Source organism: Camelus dromedarius, chromosome 2 (genome assembly GCF_036321535.1).
Source record: "Camelus dromedarius isolate mCamDro1 chromosome 2, mCamDro1.pat, whole genome shotgun sequence".
Classification (NCBI taxonomy): Eukaryota; Metazoa; Chordata; class Mammalia; order Artiodactyla; family Camelidae; genus Camelus; species Camelus dromedarius.
Window position 1 is genome coordinate 40,284,126 of NC_087437.1, and position 18,525 is coordinate 40,302,650.

General features: G+C 40.8%; 1 protein-coding gene across 1 annotated transcript; it reads left to right on the plus strand.

Annotated features, from left to right (window-relative positions):
* The first annotated feature begins 926 nt into the window (after positions 1–926).
* Positions 927–16,532, plus strand: SAMD7 (sterile alpha motif domain containing 7). The gene is made up of 7 exons (XM_010976313.3): positions 927–1,012; positions 2,246–2,370; positions 5,015–5,093; positions 6,160–6,788; positions 7,774–7,895; positions 13,270–13,380; positions 16,338–16,532. Exons 1-7 carry the CDS (start codon positions 927–929, stop codon positions 16,530–16,532), a joined length of 1,347 nt encoding a protein of 448 aa, XP_010974615.3.
* Positions 16,533–18,525: the final 1,993 nt, after the last annotated feature.

The window sequence follows — 18,525 nt, forward strand, 5'->3', positions numbered from 1 at the left end:
AAGTGATTGCTTATTGAAATATTATATTTTTAGTTTTTGAACCATATGAATGTATTAACTATTTTAAATTTTAAATCAAATATACACACAAGAAAGGAAAGAGAAAGACTACTATTTTGAAAAGCAGAACATTTTCTTCCTAATTTCCTTTTTTTCCCCAAACAGTTGTAGGTATCTTAATTTTTTTAAGTAATAATTGAGAATAAAGAAGTTAAACTGACCTGTTTGACTAGCTCTCACTTAATATATAAAATTATTCAAAGGACATTAATAATTAACAAGAAAACATAAGGCAAAATTTTGTCCCTTTTACAATGGTCCCTTTTTCTGATCTCTAGGTTTTAGATAAAATTATGAATGCTTGTGTTCCTGTATATTTGGATAGAACTTGGTTGTTTACATCTAGATAGTCTCATGCAATCAGCCTGTATGCACTTTAGTGAGATATATTTTTAGCATTAAGAAGATTTCCTCTTTTCTGTTTTAATCCTGTCAACTAAATAGGAATATTTTCTTCAAAGATTGAAAATATGAGGGCATACAATCATTTGTACCTCTGGAAATATAAAAATCAAAGTAAGTTGTAAGAAAGAAAGATGGTATTTCTATAATCTTGTGAAGTTGGTTTAATTTTATTATTGCTTGTAGTGTGATGTGGAATTACCTGTGGACTCTCCAACAAATTCCAAAGGCACACTGAGTTCTCCAGTTGTATCTGGGTACCTGCAGTGGAGGGATTTTTGTGTAACTAAAAGCCTGGTGTAGCAAGTCCTCCCAAGTGTTGGGAAAATGCAAAACATGTTCATTATGTTCAAGAAGAATTCAAACAGTTTACAAAAAGTAGAGTTATCTGCTAACACATCTATCTGATTTTTTTTTTTTTAGAACTCCATCAGTGGCGAGAGATACTGATGATAAATCCAATGATGGCTGTGAACCCTTTATTGACAGCATCAGGGCAGCAGAGGATCCCACTGGTTCCTTCACCATTTGAACCTCCAAGTGTGGATAGGTATTTCTCTCCAGTATGAAATTCCAGTCATAGGAGAAGATGGATATCATTACATTTTTGAAGGCTGTTAACCCCAGTGCTGTTTTATTGTCTAACATTACATGGTACAGGATATCTGCTGGCCACATCTTCAACAAACTTCCCATCACTTCCCCTTTGAGGCCTGCTTGACATCCTCACTCAGTAAATAGCTAATGAGCACTATGTGACAGGCATGGTATAAGTGCAAACATTGATATGGCCTGCTCAGGCTGCCGTAACAAAATATCACAGACCAGGTGGCTTAATTTTATTTCTCACAGTTCTGGAGGCAAAAAGTGCTAAATCAAGGTGCTGACAGGTTTGGTTTCTCCTGAGGCTTCTCTTCTTGGCTTGGAGACAGCCACCTTCTTGCTGTGTCTTCACTTGGCCTTTTTTTCTGTGTGCATGCGCTTATGGTGTCTCTTCCTCTTCTTATAAGGACACCAGTCCTGTTGGGTTAAGGCCCCACCCTTATGACTTTATTTAACTATAATTACCCCCTTAAAGGCCCTATCTCCAAATATAGTCACATGGGGGTTAGGACTTCTAACATAACGGATTTTAGAAAGGGACACAATAAAGTCCATAACAGTTGAGTATCCTGGATTTCTTGTGATAAAACAATTCTTTCTTTGCAATAAAAGTAAAACCATCAGTATTTTGGTTGCAAACCCTGGCAGTTTTCTATCTTCTCTTTAAAATATTCTGACATTCTGAGAAGACAGTAAAATTCATTATTTATCTTTGTTCATGGAGTATGAACAATAGAGGTGAACTTCTAGAGACCACTGAAGTTCAGAGAAATAAATTGTCTACCCAGGTAGTCAAAAAGTGATCCCAGAGGGCAAAACTCAAGCCAGGGTATGTTCATGAAATGAGAAAAGAATATTGTGGTCAAGAACAGTATATTGGTCATGGAAAATCAGAGATTAGTGTTGATTTGATTAGATCTTTTCTCCCTGACGTCCCTAAAACTTTCTTCTCCTGCTTTCTCCGTTCTGTTGTCTGCTGGTTCCCTCCTTCCTTATAGAACCCTTCCTTCTAATCTTTCTCATCATATTTCTGCTCAAACTAAGAGCAACTGCAGGACTTTTGTACTCATTTTGAGAAGAGATGATGGAATCCCATATGGCAATAAAAAATCTGCCTATGCAATGGAAATTTAGTACAATTCCACTTTCATTTTATTTATTTTATATCTTTTTTCCCTAGAGATTTATTGCCTCCCACTGTAGCTCCAACTGACCCAAGGCAGTTTTGTATTCCTTCCCAATTTGGATCCTCTGCTGTACCAAATGCAAATGTGCCGAACATGCTGTCCAGTCACGTCTACTCAGGTATGAGCAATAGATGGCTGTCTGTGGAGCCACTGTGAACTGGATTGCTGCATTAAGCTTGCTGCCTAATTCACTGTTAATTTTGGAGGTAAAACTGTATGGTGATTAGGCTTGTAGTTTCTACAGTTGCTACCCAGGTGTAAATCATGATTCTACCACTGTGTGACCAAGTGTAAGTTGCTTAGCTCCTCTAATCATCAATTTACTGATGAAAAACATGAAAATCTGCAATTACTATCTGTTTTAGCTTACATGCAAGACACTGATGAGATCATGAGGAGGTGAGCTTTGAGTTATAGGCCTTGGGGAAGTTTGTATGTGGCCTGAAAGATCATAGTGAGGCCTTGCCTTTTATTCTGGGTAAGAGGGAAGACATTAGAGGAATTTGAGCAAAGGAGTGACATGGTCTGACTTACATTTTACCAGGTTCGCTCTGGCTGCTGTGTTCGGGACATACTTGATAGGATTAAAGTTTTGGAGTTAAACTGATGGTCATTAATGGGCTATTAGGATAGTCAAAAGATTATGATGGATTTGCCCTGGGTAGTGACAGTAGGAATAGTAAGAAGTGGTTGGATTCTGCAATTATTTTTGAAGGTAGAAACAACAGGATTTTCTCACAGATTAGATATGAGATGTGAGAGAGGGAGAAGATAAAGAGGAGCAAGTAAGGGAGAAATAGAGGGAGCAACCAGTGAGGTGGGGGGAAACCCAGGAGAGTACAGAGGCCTGGAAGCCAAGCGAAGACAGTGTTTTAAGGAGAGAATGAGGAACTGTGTCAAGTAGCTGCTCTCAGGTCAAGTAAGATGAGGACTAAGCACATATGAGTAGATTGAGGTGTGTGGGTGTCCAGAGGTCACACTTTGTCTTCTGGACCCTGTTGGTATGCCAGAGGGATCATCCTTTTAACTTCTGTCTACATTCTATAGATCATCTCATATAGTCTCATGTATCCTGATGACTCCCAAAATCCTACCTCCAGGCTGTCTCCAAAAACTGCCAGTATTTGAACACAAACAGGCAGGCTGACCACCTGTCCCAGAGACATAGATCGGTCTCCCACCTCAAGGCTGATGTGTAAGAGAGTAAGCAAGGGCAAGGTAGGGCCTTAGTCCTATAGAAACTAAGCTACTAAGTAAGTGAGCAAAACAGGAATTAAAACAGGGATCTATTTCAACAACTGGGGTGTTAGGTAGGGAGTGGATTACTAGAACTGGACTAGCACTAAGTTTGACGTCACCTATTTGGGAAAGAGAAAGAAACATGCAATAGGTTTGATGAGTCCAGACGTCAGAATGTCCTGAGATCCAGGTAATTAGAATTGTGCCCTCCACACTAGTCGTCTCACATGGACGTGCTCTGCGTCCTTGGGCATTACGCCATGGGCTGGCAGTTTCATGCATGCAGGCTGTCTCAAGGAGAGTATATTGAAACCACTGAGCTATATAAAAACATAGGTTTTAGAGTCAGAAGGATTTTTAGAGGTCACCTCATCTAACCTCTGAGTTTTACAAATGAGAAAAAATCTCATAAAAAAGATACAGTATGGTTTATTACTAGGTGGGTCATTATTAATAGGAGTTTAATGAGTTCTGCTGGCTCAGTACAAAGAAAGTATAAAGAACAGCTCTAGCCTTCATGATACTTGCCCTCCTGTTGGCCAGCACAGATTTAGACATGTAAAACTATCACTGAACAAAATTCTATATGTAATAAGTACAATTTGTGTGTTTATTATTGCTAGAGGGTGATCTGTACTCCTGGGCTGGTCTGAGAAGTGTTTGTACAAATAAATGCATAAATAGAGGGTAAGGACTTAGAAACTTTTATAGCAGTTTGACAGGGTAATTTTACATCTACTGGTCTAATTATTTTAAAACGTTCTTGTATTATTTCTTGTTTTTATTTCAAGTTTCTAAGATGTTGTTTTATTGTATTTTTTTAAAGTATTGGTCTATGATGGCTTAGAAAATTTTTTAAAAAATTAGTCCTTCACCATGGATAGTTTGAGAAGCACCAGTAAAGATTCTAAGTGCATTAGGAGTCCAGAGAAAGAAAAAAATCAATATAAGCATGAAGTTATCAGGCGAGAATAGAGCCTTGAATCCTGTCATTATTCAAGACATTTTGGAAGGTTGACACAAAGAATGTAGTTGGTGTTCAATGCCATTGAAATTGTTTTGAAAAAAGTATTTACCCCAGCTACACCAAAAATTCCACATAGAGTACTTCATACTTTATCCACTTAAATCATTGCATTTATTTCCAGGGATTTCAGAGCATCAGGAAGAACTTAGTTACTTTTTTTTTAAAGGTCAACTAATTCTTCCTGTACCAAAAAAAAAAAAAAAAAAAAAAAAAGCAAGAGATCCACAGTTAATTTAATCTTTTTCCTTTTGAAGTATGGCAGGGAAACAATTGCCGATCATGAGACCCATACCGAAAGAAAAGAAATCTAGCATTGTCATGCCATCACCAAAGTGACTCTAAGATGCCAAACAGCCATGAACTGATATTGTTTCCAACATTGTGCTCAATTGGTGGTTTTTTGCAGATACTGTTTAAAATCATTATATTTTATTTTATTATTTTCAAATGGATGTTAATTTGCTTATGGGGTGAAATGGTGATTTTCTTGTTTAAGGTTGGGGCATTTTGCCACCAGAATCCATAAAGGCAATGGCTAGAAGGAATGAAATGATTCAAAGGCAGCATACTGCCAGGTAACGTAACAATGTTGTTTTCATTATTTTCTATTCATTCAATTGTTTGTTTATTCATTTGTTATATATATACTTTTATATGTTCATTGATTCATTTGTATTTGTATATATTGTTATAGTTGTGTATATATAGTCACTGATTATATGTGTATGTATATACCCACACACAGACACATGCACACATGCCCTGATTACTTACAAAAAAGTATTTCAGAAATATTACAAAAAGAAATATATACAAACATCTACATGAGTTGGTTAAGGATAAAAGCAAGATGACAACACAGTGAAGCTAAGTCTACAGATTGTAATAGTTTGTCAGTGTCTCATAATTAAAATGCTTAGCTGTGATTCCTTGGAAATTCATATTGGCATTTCTGTCTTCAATGACTTCAATTCTGCCCAAAGATAGGGGCCAAGCTTGCCAACCCCACTTCAGACTACACTACAGTATTAGAGCCCAAAAGTGGCCTTGAGCAACGAGGAGAAAGAAACACACAGCAGTAATGACTAGGGTACGGCTGTGGGTGAGAGAAGGCATCAGAGTCAACCTTCTCATCACCAAACACTAAAGGGTCCAGGTGATGATGACCAATAAGCAAAGTCACCAAGTCCTCCCTCTCCTCCCTCCCCCGACCCCTACCACTGGCATTAATTTGTAACAGTTGAAACTTACTGTGTTTCTTGAGCCTCATTAAAATTGTACTGAAGTGTTTAAAAGCTTCTTCCCAGAACTTTAGTTTCTTTGAGGATTAGTCTCTGGCAAGAAACTACACTGTGCTGCATTATCCCTAACGCTGCTAGATTTGCCAAATCTATTAGAGATGATGCTCTAAAGACTGGCCTTGGACTTCCATCATGAGTTTCAGCCAGACCCTCCACCCTCTGGTCTTAAGCCAAACTCTCCTGCCCAGTAGCTTCTTGGGGGACTTGTGCTCACACCTAGCAAACTTCAGATAGGTCCCAGGAAAAGCAGAGGTGCTACCCTAGGGAAGGCAGAGAGCCATTCAAATTCTATTTCTGATGGTTTTCTTGAGTTCTGTAAAATATACTGTTTTGTTTTTAGGATGGAAATGGAAATGCATGCCATTTACCAGCAAAGGAGAATAGAGAAAGTTAATTCCAAGAGACTAGTAGGCCTAGGGATGCCATTCCTCTATGGCCCCAGTACCCCAGCTGGCCCAGCCACCTACCACGGCAGGGGCGTGCTCCCTGCCGGGGACCTGCATTTTCACAGGAGCACCCTGAGAAACCTTCAGGGAAACCCCATGGTAGTGGCAACTAGTCCACGCTTTCTAGAGAGCTGGGGGCAGAAATGTCGTCGTCTCAAGAGAGGTACAGGGAGCCAGAAGGTTCTAGACAGTGATACCGAGAATTCCAAAAGTCAAGTAGAAGAAAAACCCGTAGGCCAGACTCACACAGTTCCCTATGAAGAGGACGACTATGCAAAAGACCCAGAAACGGACCCTCTCAGCAATCAGAAGTTGGGTGAAGCCATTGAAAAGCCAGCTACAGCTCTTGCCAACACCTGTGGAGAGCTGGAGCCCGGCCACGGAAAGCCCTGGGGAGCTCATGGCACTCCCCTGGAAGAAAAGGCCTGGGCTGATGGGAAAGAGAAGCCTTCAGAGCAAGTGTTTGCAGCCTGTGTTGAAAAGAATGGGGTTTCCCCTCCAGCTCCTCGACCATCTCTCCCAGGTAGGTGTCCAGGGGCCAGTAGCCAATAGCCGATCCTTATGAACTGCAGGTCATTGAGTCCATGAAGTTATTACATAGCAAACTGCAGCCACTTCTTTTTATCCTTCTTTTTCTTAATCCTGTTTAGAATTACCACTTCTTGAAGTCACTTCATTGCATTAGGTCCAATCAGCCTTAACAGTGAAGTTCACCTCAGTTTATATATTGCTATATAGAGAATTTTTGGCAGAGGCTGGGAAGGTAAATATGAGGAAGGAATTTTTAATTAAAATTTTAATTTTTTAATTTAATGTAATCTCTAAAATGAAATAGAGGGGCTTCTTGCTTAGAAGTATGAATTCTATCTCCCATTTTAAGTGTGGAAAAATAGACAACCAAACCGAAGCACTTTCAGTGCCCATTATTGTTATGATACCTTCTTACCTGAAAGTATTAGCATACTGTCCCTCCAAAAACATGCTGAATAGTTTTTCAGAACTGCTTTAGATAAAAATATTTTAAAACACAGGGATTTGGGGGTATATGTTATCTAACCACCATGCCAGCTGCTTCTCTGACAAAGTATAAATTTGCCATTTTGACGAAGATGTAGCTAAATTCTTGTGTGGCCTAGAGAACATAGTAAATCATATATCACCATAGAATATGGTAGTATTAATCTGGGGAATGAAAGCCACCAGGTATTTATACTGGAATCTGAGAAAAGCTGGAGGAGTTCTGGACCCTTGGCTTTTATTTACAATAATGCTGTCATTAAAGGTCCTTTCAAGGAATAAAAGAAAGGAGGCAGCTAAGCGTTTTTAGCAATCATCTCTCAGTAACTCAGTATCTTTCAAGGGGGTTACTTACAGATCTGCGTAAAGGGACGGCTCTGTGGCAATGGGATATGGGGAAGTAATGTAAGTACACATAAAACTGTGCTCACAGAGTTCCCCTTTCCCCTGGAAATTTTATACCACAAAATAGTCTCCTTTCCATTTTGAAGGAACACATGTGCTGCTTACAATCAAGGAAGATCTATCTTTGGATGAAGATATTCAGAAATGGACCGTGAATGATGTATACAACTTCATCAGTGGCCTTCCAGGTTGCTCAGACTATGCTCAGGTGACTTTAAGTATTTTCTTAAAGTTAGGCATTTTGAAATATATGTTCTTCATAATGAGTTCTGTCAAACTTGATTTTGACCCCAGAGAGGGTTCCTAATAATCTTTTCCTTTTTATGTCATTGGCTCCCCTGAAACGGGAGCCTCTGATTGGTCGTGTGCCCACACCCCAGCTGCAGGGGAGGCGGGGAAAGCCAAGGTCTGCCTGTAGTTCCCGCCCCATCAAGACTCCCGAGATATGGGAATTCTCACAAAATTAGGTTCAGAGGCCAAACATCCAAGAAGAATGAGAGAGGTCTGCTGTATTCTCTACTTGTCCATTTAACAAACGTTTTAGGGGCATGCGTTTCTGTGTCAGAAGTTTTTGGGCTACTCATCATACATAACAGAAATACATACTTTTTTCTAAAAAGGACAAGGAAAATACATCTGAAAAGTAGGAAATTAACTCTTTTTAAATTCCATTTTTATGCTGGGGCAGTATATAAAAATGCCTACACACATAATTCAATCTGGTAAAGAAACACTATTTCTAAAATTATAATGAAATGTTAAGATAGTTGGAAAGTAAAACTAGTCTCACTTATATGGGAAAATTAGAGATAAAAATGGTGGGTTGGCAAGTTTTTGAAGCTTATGACAATGCTACATTTTCATGCAAATAGTTTACTTTTTCAAGTGATTTAATAATACAATTCTAAGCAACAATGTGACTACTAAATTTGGTATCATTATCTTTGGTTTACAGATTAAAGGAAAAGCAAGAAAAGGACATTATGATTGAACTACATCATAATTTGCTAATGTTAGAGATAATCTTTTTAATCTCATTTTGTAATAGCATTTTCCTTCAGTGTAATGCTGTTAATTTTTTTTTAATCTTTTTTTTTCCCATTCTTTTTATGGAACCAATGGAAAAGTCATATAGACTAGTAATTTAAAGTATGGCTTATAGGTGCCTGGCTAGTTCAGTCGGTAGAGCATGAGACTTAAAGTATAGCTTACAAAGCCAGAAAATACAAGTTCAAATCCTGGCTTTTCTACTTTCTAGGCATGTGACCTAGGACAAGTTGCCTCTCTCCTCAGTGCCTCAGTGTTTTCATCTGTAAAATGGGGATAATAATATAATATATTCTCAAAGAATTGTTGTAAATGTTAATGCCTGGCACCTTGTAAGTACTCAATAAATGTTATTTTCATCATTATATCAGAGGCTTCTAGAGAAAGCAGAACCTTAAGTTACTTATGAGGCTAGTTGTATTGTTTAAGTCACTTATTTTATGTTTTTGTATACCTGATAAAAAATTTTTTCCTATTTTTTCGTATTCAATGAGTATAATCTTATTTTTTTTATTAGACATTAACCCTGAGAAAGTCACTTTTTAAATTTATCTATGCCACTTATCATGTACCACATCAGCCACTGGTACAGTGAAGTTACCAAACTCTGATAGCTAGAAACAAGCATCCCTATCCGTAACGAACATTTGATTGCTGACTTCTGATGGACTGAATTTGTTTGAACTCACTATCCTTAGTCAGTGACCCACAGTCAGAAAAATGCAATTTATAATAACCACTCGTGTAATAAATAACGTTACATGCATTTTATACTTTATAATCCCAAACATCCCCTTGTAGGTACATAGAAACCCCATAAACATGAATACTCCAAACTTTGCTGACTCATTATCTCTCACCACCAGGATGTCATTACTTCCTTCCCACCCCAAGAAGTGGTACAGTTATTTCTAGGCGTTTCTCAAATGTGTTTGGGATCAAGTCCTGCCCTTGTTTACACACTAACGTCTGTTCCCTCCCAGTGACTGCTGGTGACATCAACAGTAAGAATGCCACTGGTCTGCTGGGCATGACTTGGCTGTGCTCAGTGACGGTGTTCTGTACAGAAATGGGAAGGACCTCCTCAGATGCAGCCAGGAGCTGTCTGGGTGCAACAGGCTCTGAAGCAGCACTGCTTGTGCACAACTCTCACAGGAACCCTTGTCCACAACATGCCATCTGCTTTTATTCTCAGCCCCTGGGATCACTCAGGGCCACACCCACTGGCCCCTCTCTGTCTTCACCTCTGCCTTAGGTGCAACAACCTCCAACCACCTGCTTTCTGCAGGTAGAAAAAGTAACCACAGGAAAAAATAACCGCAACTAAAACCCAAAGCCCCTTGCAAATGAAATCTTTTAAATAGATGGGAAGAGAGGGTAGGTAGTTCAGCTGTTTAGGGACATTCAGGATACCTGGTAACACATTTTGTTTGTTCAAAATCCTGTCTAGTTCAAATAAGTCAGCAGATAAAATATTCTCTCTAAAAATAACTGAAATTACTAAAATATTTGCACAATTATATCATGCACTTGGCCCAGACTGCTTTCATGAGCATGCAGTTGGGGACATCATCTGAGAGACAGAGGCATGTTCTGCATCTTTGCCTCAGGCCCAGGGTTCATCCACCGTGTTTGAAAGTTAAGCCCTCATGCATTTCAGCCCTGGCTGCCAACCTACCTGTGCTTCTTGGACAGCTCACTTCACCTTTTCTACATTGGTTCTCTCCTTTATAAAAGATCATAATAGTGCCTACTATTAATTGAGAACAGACTATATACCAGGCATTATACTAGGCACATCATTTAGATTATCTTTCAGATTTAATCTATGTCATACTTCTGCAAAGAAGCTATTAACTCCATTTTGCAGCTGAGTAAAACTGAGCTTCAAGGTGTCTAGAAGGGTACTTCAAAAATGTGTATGTGACTACGAGTCTAGCTCTTACCTTTATAATTACTCTACATTGAAGGTATTTGGCCATATGATTTTCAGTCAGGAGTACCTGGGCCCCATGGAGTTCTCAAAGGTGGTAAGAGGAATGCTTAAGTTGTTCACACTATTTCAAAATAACCTAAGAAATATCATCCATTTCCCCAAATTAAAGCTACACAGACTAACCCAAACTGTCAACTTCTTTGCTTTGGCCCAAATTGTTACTCATTTTAGCCATTCTACAATTTGTTTAGTTAAAATTTGAAAAGAAATAATAACTTAATAAATATAGTTTGTAAGTAACTAAACTCTGTTAGAACACAAATCCTGGTACAGAAGTTCCCCAAGAAGAGTCTAATTTTCTGCTTGTCCCAATACAACACACCCAATACTACATGTTCCAAGGCACGGAACATGCTGTAGAAACAGAACAAATATGGTTCCTCTCATGGAGCTTATGGTCCAGAAGAGGGACACCAGTAAGGGATTCCACTTACGTGTGACCAGGCTATAAGAGGGCAGGTACAGGGCATGGTAGGAACACACAGGAGGGCCTCATGGCTTCCTGGAGGAAGAGGCATCAAACATGAGTCCTGACAGTGAGCAGTTTACCAGCTGAGTGGGGGAACTTAGGTGGGAGGAAGGCAAAGGAGGAATTTCCAGGCAAGAACCAGAAGCCAAATAGAACTTAACATGGATGGGATTTGAGAGCAGTTCTTAGCAGCCAGAGGGCCAGGGCTAAGGTGGGAGAGGTGAGGATGGCAAGAAAGGGGACTAAAGAATGAGAAGTGTCCAGATCACAAAGAGCCTTAAAGACCCAGTGAAGGATTGTGACTTTATCCCGGAGACAGTCTAGGTTTTAAGTAGGAGTGGCATGCTTAACTTTTCATTTCAGACAGGTTGCTCAAGTTGCTTTTATGAAAATAGGTTAAGGGAGGCAAGACTGGGGAAGCCTCCTCAGATGAGCAAGTATGGAGTTTGATCCAGGGTAGGAGCAGTGGGGTGGACAGATAAGAATGCTATCTAAGAAGCAGAATTGGCACGATTCAGCTTCTAAGTTTAAAATGTACATTCGGGAGCCTTCAGTATAGAAAGACACTCACTACTCACTAAAACCAGGACAGAGACTGAGATGAATCAGTAAGGCCAGAGAGGACCTGGGTCAGAAGCCTAAGGGACTCTAACACGTAAAGATGGACAAAGAAACAGGAGCCACAGAGGTGACTCTGAAGGAGACAGCAGAGGGTACCCCGGAGGGAGAAGGGAGAAGTCTCATGAAGGCAAGGGAAGAGCATTTTTCTTGAAGGAGTAGTCAACAATGTCAGATGCAGCCCAGAGCATAAGAAATATGAGGACTCAAAAATATCCATGTGTTTAGTAGCAACAGTCACCAGGGGCCTAGAGGAGAGCAGGTGTAATGGACTGATGAGAGTGGAAGTCAGACTCCTTGAGACTGAGCAAAGTAAGAACGTGGAAGCAGGGAGCATGAGAACTCCTGGGAAACTGGGCTGTAAAGGAAATGAGAGACCTGGGAGAGTATTGAGAGGTGGAATGAGGAAGCGTTGGTGTATTTTCATTATTTTTGCTTGTTTAATGGTGGCAGAGACTTGCTTAAATGGCAATGGGAAAGAGCCAGCCAAAGAGGAGGGACTGAAGATGAGAGAGAGGATAATCTATTGAGTGAAGCCTGCAGGTGGGAAGGGTGAAGACACACGGCCCAGGTGGAGAGATTGTCTTTAAACAGTGTGGGACCATGCTTCCACTGTATTAGGACAGAGCTTTTGGGTTTGTTGGGCAGAATTAGAGCAAGTTCTTATCTACGGATTTTTTTGAATTAAGAAGTTCTATGATTTGCTGAAAATGAGGGAGAATTCTGTAGGGTCTAAAGTTTGAGGAGTGTAAAGAAAGCTTGAAATAGAAAAGAAAGCTCATCGGTATATACAGGATTGCCAGGCAGGTTGAAATTGGAGATCATGACCTTATGATACTGCTAATTGTCCCAGTTTTTTCTATCCATCTCCTCATCTGCCTGGAACCTTTGTCCCCCAGCAGCCTCCCTAGTATCTGGAAGAATGGAAGGCATGGTGGCATCCACTGCAAAGTCAGAACAAACAGGCCCCATGGAAGGTCCAGCATGACAGCTCTCACCTGCGTCTTCCTCTCCTCCCTTTGGCACTCACCTAAGGCAGTGAACAGAGGCACTGCATCTGTAAATGTGAGAGTCTGAAATTCGTCTGCAGTGGTTTTTACGCACATCCCTTTACTCAGACTCTTGTCCATTCATTGACTGGTCCAGGAGCATATCTTCTATTATGTGCCAGACACAGCGTTACTGGTACATTGGTGAGTAAGACATGGGCCTGTCCTCAAACGATGATGATGACTCCAGGTTGGAAATGAGTTCTAGATACAGAGAATTACAGTGTACTCCAAGGGTTATTAAAGAGCACAAGCAACATGCCACTGGAGCACAGAAGGGAGGGTAACTGAACATAAGATATTTTATGAATTTCTGTTATCCTCAAGAGCAATCTTAATGTTTCCTCCAAAGCTAAAATATCTATACATTTAAACAAAGTTGACATCTTTTGTGTTTAATAAGGTATTTAAAGATCATGCAATTGATGGAGAAACTTTGCCATTACTCACAGAGGAGCATCTTCGAAGCACTATGGGATTAAAGTTAGGGCCAGCACTAAAGATCCAATCACAGGTAAGGTGATTTTTTTTCTGTAACTAAATATATATTAATGGTATGAAGCTTAAGAGAAATATGTTACTTTTATCTTGTTGTAATAGTAACAATACTTATTGAACCTCTTTATTAAGCTTTTCCCCTCTGTGGGCGGGCACAAGAGAGAAGTGAGGGCACCTGAAGACATTGAACAGGGCACTGGTGCACCTTCCTGTGGAAAGTGGGGAAGGCACAAAGCAGAGGTGTTGTGTGCTGGTCAATGTTTAACAACCTGCTCTCTTTAAAAACAAAAATGAACCCTGATTTCCTAGCATTTGTCAATTTCTGTAGTGTAAATACTCCCACCATGGCTGACAAACTCCAAATGCAATGTCCTTGAATACAGATTTGGGGGGACATGCTCTGCAGCACAGCATTTTAGAGTATTTCATTAGAGATCGTAATTAATCATTGCAGTTGAGTAATTAGGTAAAAACAATTAAGAAGTGATAAGTTTGGGGCATTTATTACTTTAGTTTTCAATATAATGTATCTAATTGTAATTTTATAAAATTTAAATTTTAATAATAGCATTTTTAACAACTAGCTTGCAAATTTCCTAAAAACGTAACCATTGGCTCTCAAGAGCCGGAACGACCCAGCTCCAGCGCACACTTCTCATCTCCTCCTCCACTGCTTCGTTCTGGCCTAAGGCACCTTCATCCCTCATCGGATTACTGCATTAGCCTTCTAACTCTTCTCCCTGCTCTGCCCTTGCCCACCCAGAGCCTATTTACACAACAGTAAAGAATGATCCTTCTAATACTTAAGAAGGATCAAGTCACTCTTCTGCTACATTCTGCTTGCATTATTTGTGCTCCTCCCCACCCACCACCACCCTTGCCTTCCTGACCTCATCTTCTGCGTCTCTTCCCCGTTTTTGCCCATTCACCTCTGGACACCGCTTAAACATCTAGGCCTGCTCTACCTCAGCGTCATCCCCTCTGCCTGCGATGCTCTTCCCCCGACATCCTCATGCTTTGCTCCCGCATCTCCTTCCCCTTTGCTGTGCTTTACCATCTCAGTGAGGTTTGCCTGGTTCACCCTGCTTAAAACTGCACCCAGCGCAGCCCCCACACATACTGCTGCTACCCCTTTGCTGCTCTTCTTTTTCCCTGTAGCACCTATCACCTTCAGCTACAATCTGATTTACTCACTTGGTATATTTATATTTATTGTTGATTTCCCTCTGCCCTCACTAGAATGGAAGCTCCATGAGGGCAGAGATCTTTATCTGTTTTGTTGACTGATGTAACCTTAGAAAATGCAAGACCCATAACAGATCAATAATTATTTGTTGAAGAAATGAGTTTCCTAAAAGTGAAACCAGGAAGCATCAACTAATCCTTCCCAGAATTCATAAGGACTCTACCTGTTCTATACAAGTTTAGACCAGGAGCTAGATTCCAGAATGTCCTTCAAAAACCACTTTCATTTGTGTAAATTTTTAGGATAAAGAAATTCTTTATTTCTAATGCAAATATTTCATTGTGTTTTCTTTTTTTCAACTTACTATTCTGGAATAACTTTAAATACAGAAAAGTTGCAAAGGTAGTACAGAGACCCAGCTTTTCCTAATGTTAACATCTTACATAACATGGCACATTTGTCAAAACTAAGAAATTAACATTGGAACAATATGATATTCACCTTAAAATGATTTATTTTTCTTTAATGAGGATACTACATCTCTTGGCATGCTTACTTTAACACTGCACGGTTTTTTCTCAAATCAGATTTTCTTTGACTTTAATTTATCACGTTGCTTTCACTTTTTGTTTTTTTGTTTATTTGTTTTTTGGTTTTTTGTCCTTACAATGTGGGCAACCCCAGGTCATTCTTAATCTTCTCACTTGCTGTTAGCATTGCCCCTCTATATCATTTTCATGAGGCTGTAGTCATTTCTTACGCTCCTATCTGACATGTATACGTGCCTCCATGAAGCCCAGCTGAGCTGTTATATCTCAGGCCCCATCTGCCCGCATAACAGGACAAGGCTGCCACAGAAACTCGGGGGGAAGGGGGAGAATTCCAGCTGATGCCGGCTGTTCAGCCTAACAGAACAGTTGTAGAGTCCTTGGGAATGGGGATTTCCAGGGGCCCAGTTGAAGCAGGAGAACTGGAAAGTTCTGAGTAACATCTGAAAATCCCAGAAGGTGAGCAGGCAGAAGTTCATCATGGATAAGATCGCAAAGTCTCAGTCTCCAAAATGAGAACCAGGGGCAAAATTCCGTTATAGTGAGAACTGCTGAGAAGAAGGAAAGCCACCCTCCAGAACAGAAACTTAGAAGTGGACCTGGGCTGAGCAGACAAGGAAAGAGGTAGGAGAAGAAAAAGTTACTAGAATGTGAGAACTCAGATACTATTAGAATGCAGGGAGCTAGGGGGGGTTGAGCTGTGACGGTGTGAGCAATATAGAAGCCTCCTGGGTCACACTCAGGGTCAGGTTTGTGTGGGAGCCCAGGCAGCACTGAGGCGCCAAGCCCCAGAGCCTTGTTTATGTCTCAGCGCTAAGCCTGCTGAAGGCCAGCTGTGTGCTGAATCTAAAGAATTCCAGCCTCAGCCAGAGAAGGACAGGCTGAGTGTTGGTCAAGGTGCAGCAGGGTACCTGTGGGACCTCTTGTGGGACCATTGGAAAAGGGAGCACTGGAGTCAACTCAGAGTGAAACAATTATGTGTGCAGATGACCCACAGCAGAACCAAGAACAGGGATTAGTGAGTTCTGCCACCTTGGTGTCCAGTTTTACAGCATGAGCACTATGATTCTGAGAGAAAGAAAAAGCCCACCACGTCCTAGAATTGTGTCCCCTCCACCTGTGCAGATGCTCCTTACCTGAAGTGACCTCAGCCTCCCCGAAATCTGTGGCTAAGCAGAGTATGCTGGGTTATTGGAAGAATTCATAGATGTTATTACTGTAATTATTTTGTCTTCAAAGGTATCTCAGCATATGGAAAGTATGTTCTATAAGAAAAGCCTTTCACTTCCTACCCACACAAAACAGGCATTCAATCAACCAGCAGATATATCCCCACTTCTGGATCTTAATTCCTGGAATGATACATTGGACATTCCTTGTTCCCAGGATATGATTATTCCTAAAGGAACTGAGCAAGATAGTATGAGAAATTAAAACCCCCGAGGAGCAAGAACAGTCTTAATCAGTTTTCCAAAAAGTCTAGGATATTCTGAAGGGTGTGTGAGGGTTTCCTAAGACCAGAGGGAGGCTGAGAGGGAGAGAAAGCCTGCCCTCCTGAGCTGTCCTAGAGGCAGCTTTGCCCAGGTTTCCTGAAGTGACCTCAGTGCAAAGTGGCTGGAGACGTATCCTTGGAAGCAAATGCTAAATGAAGAGGAGCATTTGCAAACATCAAGAAAGCTACAGTTGGATGTTTCCATGAGGAAATCTGTGCAGAAGCCAAGACTGGAAAAAAAGAGCTCCTTGCTTCTCCTCACTCCGTTCCCATCTCTCAACCAAGGGAGAGACAAAGGCAACCCAGCGGAGCCGGAAGGAGGCAGAGGAGAAGGTGGAGAAGGACAAAACAGAGAAGCAGAGGAGATGGCCCCAAGGCCCCCACTTTTCTCATTGCAGGCTTCCAGCCTGAAGGAGGCCCATGCTAGGAGGGGACAGAAGCTTTAAAAACCTTAAAGTTCACAGTTTGATTGTTACTCAGCATTCTCCTGATACGAAACCATGTTGTGACTAAAAACAACTGGAGGACTTCTTATCTGAGAGGAAGGTGAAAAGGCACAGTAACCTTCCTCTCCCTGGGGCAGGGGCAGAGTATCTCCACAGTCAGGTTTGAACTGGCAGGATGGAGGGGAGACGGTGACTGCTTTCTGCTCGTACCCTGTTTGAACTTCACATTTAACAGAACGCCTCAGAAAGGATCCACAGGAAACTGATAAGAGTTTGCTCAAGGAGGGGACTGGGCGACAGGGGTGTGAGGGAGACTTCTTCCTATATACCCTCTGGTACATTTTTAACTTTTAACTATGAGAATGTATTTTCTATTTTTAAAATTTACATTTATAATAAACTGTAGTAAGCAGCCTCTAAGATGGCCACCAGTGACGCCCCTGCTTCCTGGTATTCATATCCTGTGAAATCTCCCCTTCGGGATGGGCTGGACTGAGGACTCCTTTCTAATGGATGGTATGGAAGACAAGACGGGATGTCACTTCTGTGGTTTCTGTCTTGAGTGCTCTCTCTGTCTTTGGATTACGCTCTGGAGGAAGCCAGTTTCTATGTCTCCAGGCAGCCCTGTGGAGAGGCCCACATAATTGAACTTGGAAATGGATCTACTGAGGCTGCCAAAAGCCACATGAGGGAACTGGAAGGTGGCTCCTCCCCAAGTCAAGCCCGAGATGACCCTCCAGCTCCTGATCACAGCTTGATGGCAGCCTCCGGGGGCCACCCTGAGTCCGAGGCCCTCAGCCAAGCCTCTCCTGGATTCCTGACCCACAGAAACTGAGATAATAAGTATGTACTATTTCTAGCCACTAATGGGATAATTTGTCTCTTAGCAATAGATACCTAAAACAAAAAATTGCATGGATAAACATATAGCATGCTTCCCACATTCACTTTTTGATCTGAAAAGTGGACTTTTGAAGTCATTTCCTCACAAGCCATGCTAATTTCATTGATGTTTGCTTTCTTTCATTTTTAATATGAAAACAACAGAGTTTTTCTGACATAAAATTATACTATCAAATGGTCCCTTTGAGGGGAGAGAAGGAAAGAAAGAGAAAGGGAAAGGAGGGAGGGAGTAGGAGAGAGAGGCTTGGGGAGAAATGATCCCTTCAGATTTCAAAAGTTTAAGAATTGTTTTGTCACATGACCTTTCACCTGCTATAATTCCCAGCGTATAGACGTTTCACAAGGTGCCAAATGTGAGTTACAGATGTTATGCTGGGGGATAAAAAGAAAGCCTAATTGATACTTTTAGTGGCAAAGAGATCATGTGGTTCAATCCATACAAAGGCTTTTGAATTTCTTATCCCTGCTAAAGGAGTCAATTGAATTGGTAACGGATTCACTTGAACAGATGTGTCTCAGTGTGGCTCTAAAGGGTTCTGATATGCCATCCCGGCATGTACTATCACAAAAAAAAAAAAAAAAAAAA